This window comes from Gekko japonicus, unplaced genomic scaffold (genome assembly GCF_001447785.1).
Source record: "Gekko japonicus isolate JY-2015 unplaced genomic scaffold, Gekko_japonicus_V1.1 scaffold1573, whole genome shotgun sequence".
NCBI lineage: Eukaryota > Metazoa > Chordata > Lepidosauria > Squamata > Gekkonidae > Gekko > Gekko japonicus.
In genome coordinates, this window is record NW_015160887.1 from 116,798 (window position 1) to 123,642 (window position 6,845).

The following is a 6,845-nucleotide window of genomic DNA, read 5'->3' on the forward strand; positions in this document are numbered from 1 at the left end:
CCCCCCAAAAAAAAACCTGGGACTGACCCCAAGTAATATATTTATAGATGAATAACTGGGAATGAAAATCAGCAGCCCTTTTATTCAGAGAATCACGTGTGGATTCGACTAAACCGTTGAATCAGGAACTGGGGCACAGTTTTTTCTTAGCTTGCATTGTTTCACTCATCTTTTCTTAACTTTCCATTGACATTCAGGTACTTTTAAAGTCCATTCAGCAACAATCTTAATCAGCGGCAAAAAGGAACCAAAAAAATACATTCTGTTCTGTGGCTGCTTCCACATGGAGGGGGGGGGTGACAACCCCATGGCGGCGGCAGCAGCAAGTAGAGCAGGGAGTAGTGGAAACTGCACGCACACAAAGTTGTTCCAGCCACACGCCAATACCTCCTGTTTCTGCACCTCACACTGGGACCAGTGTTCCCTCTAAGCAGAGTTAGTGTGAGCTAGCTCACAGTCTTTTAGCTTCCGGCTTACACGTTTTCATCTTTGCTCAGGAAGGGAGGCTTCAGACCAAACTAATGCATGCAGCAGCCAAATCACCCGCTCACCACTTTAATGCCAGCAGCTCACAAAGTAGAATTTTTGCTCACAGGACTCTACAGCTTAGAGGGAGCATTGACTGGGACCCCCACAGCCCTGCACCCTCCACCCTTTCTTCTCAAATTCCCTCTCTCTACTGAGCCTCTCTGTAACACTGCAGGGACAGCTCAGCAGGCAGAGGGGAAAGCAGCCAGATAAAAGGGTGAAAAGAGGAGGGGCTGCTGGATGAGAGTGAGCTCTCCCAGGGCATTTTGGAAGTGGAGCTTAGCCTCACCCCCTTCCCCTAGAAGCGATAGACCAGTTGTCCATAGGGACACTGCTCTGCAGCCCCTCCATAGATTTTCCTTTGAGCCAGACCGAAACAGTTCATTTGCAGTCCATTTTAAAGGGAGAAGGAAATGCCGCAACCTGTGCTTGGAATGAGCACAATGCCGTGTGGTCATCCCAGTTGCACACAGCGGCTTCCTGCTTTCCATGCGGGCAAAACCCCCTGCGATGAAGCAGTCTGTATAGTAATGCAATTGCCTAGACTTCTGTTGTGCCCAGAGGACAGGAGAATGCCCTGTGCCGGAAGCAGAGTGTGACCAAGAGACCCAACCTTAGTGTGGAATAATCAGAAGCAGAGGAATGGCTTTTTGGGGGTTTGTGAGTGGGAAACCTTCTCCTGACTGCTTTCTTCCCTTGGCAGGTGACTACTGGATTGACCCCAACCAGGGCTGCACCTTGGATGCCATAAAAGTTTTCTGCAATATGGAGACCGGCGAGTCGTGTGTCTACCCCAAGCCTAGCAGCATCCCCAAGAAGAACTGGTGGACAAGCAAGAGCAAGGAGAAGAAGCACATCTGGTTTGGAGAGACCATCAATGGTGGTTTCCATGTAAGTCTCCCTAGCCAGAATTAGCTCTAGGGACTGGGGGTGCCCATAGACAGAACACTACACATGCACCCAGTTGTGTGAGGGTCCAAACTCTGGACCGTCCCTTTCCCACAGCCTGTCACCATCCCTTAATCAATTTCGTCCACTGTCCATATGTGATGTTTTGTAACCATAACTTCTCTAAGGTCTTTTCTGCAGTCTCATTTTCCTCGCTTGTGTGTTCCTGTTGCTTGGGGGGGGGGTCCCTGTTCTGCATCTGTTTTGCTCCCTCTAGTGGTTGATTTAATATTACATTGTTTTATGTCCTGCTTGGCTCCCTGCAGATTGAAACTGCAGGGTTTTATGCTGGACATGAAGTGATGTAATATTGAATAGACCAGCAGAGGGATCAAAACTCGTGCGGAACAGAAAGAAAACCCCAAAGCAATAGGGACACACAAGTAAGGAAAATGAGATTGTGGAAAAAGCCCTAAGACACTGCCAAATCCGTTTTGAGCTTCCATAAAAGAAGGAAAAGGTGAGGTGTAAATATATAAGAGTTGGTGCGATGTGTTGTGACTAAGTGTTGGACTAAGATCAGGGCAGGCCCAGGTTCAGATCCCTGCTCAGTCATGAAACTCACTGGGTGACCTTGGGCCAGTCATTTTCCCTACGCCTCACCCATCTCGCAGGGTTCTTGTGACGATAAAATGGAGGAAGGGAGACTTGTGTTACACTGTTCTGAGATCCTGGAAGAGCAGCAGGATAAAAATACACTAACAAGCATTATTTAGTAAATAGATAAAATGAGTGTGCTTGGAAATATAGTCCTACTCAAAAGGAGAAGCCATACACAGAAGCGTCAACAGCTACTGATTGTGAGAGGTGTACCAGAAGCCTAGCTAGAACTAGTCAAAATTTAAGAGAGTTTTGCAGACAGTGGTCTCTGGCCAACCACACAGTTCCGAAAGCTTAACTTTTTGTAAAAGGGGGTGGGAATTTTTGCTGATTCTCCTCCGTTGCAGCCCTCTAAGTTTCCCAGAACTGTATACCTGGGGGACAGTAGACTCTCAGGAACAGCAGACGGGGGGGTCTGCAGTGGGAAGAGGGAATCAGCGGAAATTGCCACGCCCTCTTCTGAAAAGTGCTGAAGGTTTTGGAATGCAAATGAAGCCAGTGAGGTTGACCAGTTGCTTCGCTGCCCTGCTTGTGCCATTCTCCTGAGCACTGGTAAGCCCCTACTGAAAACAAAATGTCGTTATCATAGATGGATGCTAGTACAATCCCGGAAGGTTGTTCTCGCATTGAGTAAATCAAGCTGTTACCGTCAGTCTCTAGCCTTCCTTCTGAGATAATTTCCCACTCATTATTCCCTCCTTTGTCTTGGCTGCCCCCTCCCATCCCTTCCTTGGGCCTTGTGTTCTAAGGATCTCTCGTAACCTCTGCCCTATTCCCTTCCAGTTTAGCTACGGAGACGACAACCTGGCTCCCAACACTGCCAACATCCAGATGACCTTCCTGCGCCTCTTGTCTACTGAAGGCTCGCAGAACCTCACCTACCACTGCAAGAACAGCATCGCCTACATGGATGAGGCTTCTGGGAATCTTAAGAAAGCTCTCCTGATTCAGGGGTCCAACGATGTGGAAATCAGACCTGAAGGAAACAGCCGGTTCACATATAGTGCCTTGCAGGATGGATGCACGGTAAGTGGGTACACAAGGATGGTGGTTTGGACTTCACGGGAGCTGTTGCGAGTTCTCCCAAATTGGCGTGATGTAGTTTTGTGCGAGAAGAGTGTAAAATGGGCACAAATATCAAAAACTCGTCGACACGAGGGTTGGTCTGAAGTCAAAGTGGCTTGGTTAATTTTGTACCAGTTTGGTGCAGTGGTTAGGAGCGTAGACTCTAACCTGGGAGAACCGGGTTTGGTTCCCCACTCCTCCACATGCAGCTGCTGGTATGACCTTGGATCAGTCGTAAGTTCATTCCGAGCTGCTCTCTCAGCCCCACCTTCCTCACAGGGTGCCTGTTGTAGGGAGAGGAAGGAAAAGGGATTGTAAGATGCTCTGAGACTCCTTCAGGTAGTGAAGAGTGGGGTATAAATCCAATCTCCTCCTCTTCTTCCTCTTCAGTGTATAGCAGCTAACTGCACACACAGGTGAACATAAGAACATAAGAGATGCCAATGTTGGATCAGGCCAAAGGCCCATGCAGTCCAACACTCTGTATCACACAGTGGCCAGAAATACCAGGTGCCGTAAGGAGGTCCACCAGTGGGGCCAGGACATTAGAAGCCCTCCCACTGTTGACCCCCCCCCCCAAGCACCAAGAAGACAGAGCATCACTTGCCCCAGAGTCCCTATCTATACCTTGTGGCTAATAGCCACTGATGGACCTCTGCTCCATATGCTTATGAGTCTTGGGGCTCAGTAATACAAGAATGTTTATTTTAAACAACAATCTCTTAATGTGCAAATGCAGCTCCAAGGACTGCTTTATCTAAGGAGGAGAGCAGTGTTGGGAAAGATGACTTCAATCTTTTAATCGCCTCCCATCTTCCCACCAGTGTTCCCTCTAAGCTGAGTTAGTGGGAGCTAGCTCACAGTTTTTTAGCCTCTGGCTCACACATTTCTGTCTCAGCTCAGGAAGGATGGCTCCAGAGCAAACTAATTTATGCAGCAGCCAAATCACTGACTCACAGCTTTAGTGCCAGTAGCTCACAAAGTAGAATTTTTGCTCACGAGACTCCACAGCTTAGAGGGAACATTGCTTCCCACCCCAAGCTACTTTGACCCCTGCTGGGGGGGGGGAAATATGGAGAAACTGTAAGCTTTCTCCAGCATGAGTAAAAGCAATTTGGGTGTGTGTCCAATGAGAAATGACAGGCAAGGAAAGGGTTACAGTTTCCATCGGTACCTACACTGCTCTCCTCGGTAATGTAATCACTGGAGGAGGCAGCCACAAAAAACCTGCGTAGCCCTTTTGCACTGCAATAAAAGGCCCTGCACTTGGAACATATTTGGTCAATCCTTCCCTGCCTTCTAGTTCTGTATTGTTCTCCCAACTTCCTGAGCAGCTGAGCCTGACTCTGAAAATAATTCCCTTCCTCTTCTACCTTTCCTCTCTTCCAGAAACACACTGGCAAATGGGGGAAGACGATCATCGAATACAGATCTCAGAAGACCTCGCGCCTGCCCATTGTCGACATCGCACCCATGGACATTGGTGGAGCCGATCAGGAGTTTGGTGTTGACATTGGCCCCGTGTGCTTTTTGTAAAAACGAAACACAACAAATTTTTTAAAAATATTTTTTTTAAAGACCAGCCCGGTACCGTGCGAAAAGCAAAAGAGAACCGACCCAAAGGACCCGAGAACTTCCCAATCACTTGTAGGACTCTCTGCACTGAACCGATGAACCAAACTCTCTTCCTTTCTTCCCCACCCCGTACACACGCACTTCCATTTTGGACTCTCTCTCTGTTTCCAAGGCCACCATCGCTTGGGCCGACCGTGAAGCAAGCAAAGGAAAAAAAACACACAAATGAAAAGGAGCAATGAGCAATAGTATTATTTATTTATTGTCTTCCTGTAAGGCCTTTCTTGAGTCAGGTGGAGGTCGGAAGCTAACTAGCATGCATGAAGGGCCCTCTTCTCCAAGATGTTGACGTCCCCCCCAAATACAGGTTGTAGCCAGTTCTTCCCCCTCCGCCCTATGTTGGGTGTGTATCACAAGCGAGATTACTGTGTATAATACTAAAGATGGTGCTATTATTGTAAAACAAGTCTGTATTTTTTAACATCAATTGATATAAAAACCTACGTTGGAAAGTACAAGTTGATCTGATCTTTGTTGTCTATTATTATTTTTTTTGCTTCTGTCAGTTGCTCGGATTTCCACCATGCTCTGCCCCGTCACAAAAGGAAGGCAGTCATAGGGTCATCTCTCAAGCCTTCCTCCGTGTTTTAAAAGCTACCTCACACTAAATTTAGCTCTTGTATGTGATTGCAGCGCCAACCACAGAGGAGCGAAGGTGCCAGTGGAAAGGCAGTCATAGGGTCATCCCTCAAGCCTTCCTCCGTTGTTGTTTTTTTAAAGCTACCTCACACTAAATTTAGCTCTTGTATGTGATTGCAGCGCCAACCACAGAGGAGCGAAGGTGCCAGTGGAGTGGAAAGCTGCCCTCTCCACCTCCAAACACGATGGTGCTAAACATGATATCACTCCCGTCTCCAACTCCTCCTTCCTGACACTGTTAGCCTGTTTGGCAGCCGAAGTTTCCTCCTAAGTGTGTCTCTGAAAATTTTGTTTCTAAGCTAAGAGAAAGTGGATGAAGCACCGTGTTTTGTTAGAGCAACTTTGGCTGGAATAAATGCTAGCAAGCTTCTGAGTTACACAAACCTGTGTTGGCCTAATGGAAGATAGTGCTTCCACTGGTTTTCTGGGACCAGCACAATAATTATTTTCCAAGTCTAGGCAAGTGGATTAATTTAATTTAATTTAAAAACTCATCTGTCTTTCCTTCCCCCCCACCCCGTTCCTTTACTTCCAAACCAAGAGAGAGAGAAAAGGAAGGTACATTTTTTGGGGGGGGAGCGGAGTGTTAACAGCTATTTTTAAAAGCCCACAGATGTCTTTTAAAAATATGTAAAACAGATTTGTAAACATAGTCCGGCCCATGAAATCAAACGCACTTACCTTTTATCATTACTCTGCCCTCCCCATCCCCAATTATCATTTTCTTCTTTATTTTTGCCCCCCACTCTCCTTGCACTCAAGGTAGAAAGCTTCTCCTATTCCAAATAAAAGACATCTTTGTCAAATTTGTTCCATGTGTATTAATTTTCACCCGATGATGTAACCTTTGTATGAACAGTGTTTATCTTACCTGGGATAACATTTTTCGAGAGGGGGAAAAACCCCTGAAACACCAGAAATAATAAAAAGGAAAAAAATAAGGAAAAAAAAGGTGCTGCTTATTTCTGTGATTCTGAAACAAAAGAATACTTCTTCCGAGCAGGTGAGAGCACCTTAACATTGGAGGCAGTTTTCTTTTACTCTTTATTTTTTAAAAATGCCATCTTCTTACCATATAAAGGATTAAAAAATAAAGGCACAGTCTAGCAAACGTGAAATGTTTTCTAAGTTCCATTAATTTCAGCGAGTGACATTTTAGCATGTGTTTCATTCCCCATTAACAATATGTATGCATGTTAAGTGCTGTCGGGTCACAAGCAATACGTGGCGACTCCAGCAAGGGGCTTTCAAGGCAAGCGAGAAGCAGAAGTTGTTTTCCATTGCTTTCCTCTGCAAAGTCTTCCTTGGAGGTCTCCCTACCAACGACCAACCCAGCTTAGCTTCCAAGATCTGATGAGACTGAGCTATACCCTGCTGCCTCCCCTCTCTCCCCACTGACATTTTTTTTTTGCCATCAAGTCACAGCTGAC

General features: G+C 46.4%; 1 protein-coding gene across 1 annotated transcript in view; it reads left to right on the top strand.

Moving 5' to 3' along the window:
- The window catches only part of LOC107120677 (collagen alpha-1(II) chain), a 119,769-nt gene extending 114,558 nt beyond the window's left edge, over positions 1-5,211 (top strand). Inside the window, exons 52-54 of the mRNA XM_015423445.1 lie at positions 1,232-1,419; positions 2,860-3,102; positions 4,531-5,211. Coding sequence (XP_015278931.1) covers positions 1,232-1,419; positions 2,860-3,102; positions 4,531-4,677 — 578 coding nt within the window. The 3' untranslated portion in view covers positions 4,678-5,211. The remainder of the gene's footprint in view (positions 1-1,231; positions 1,420-2,859; positions 3,103-4,530) is intronic.
- The last annotated feature ends 1,634 nt before the right edge of the window (positions 5,212-6,845 follow it).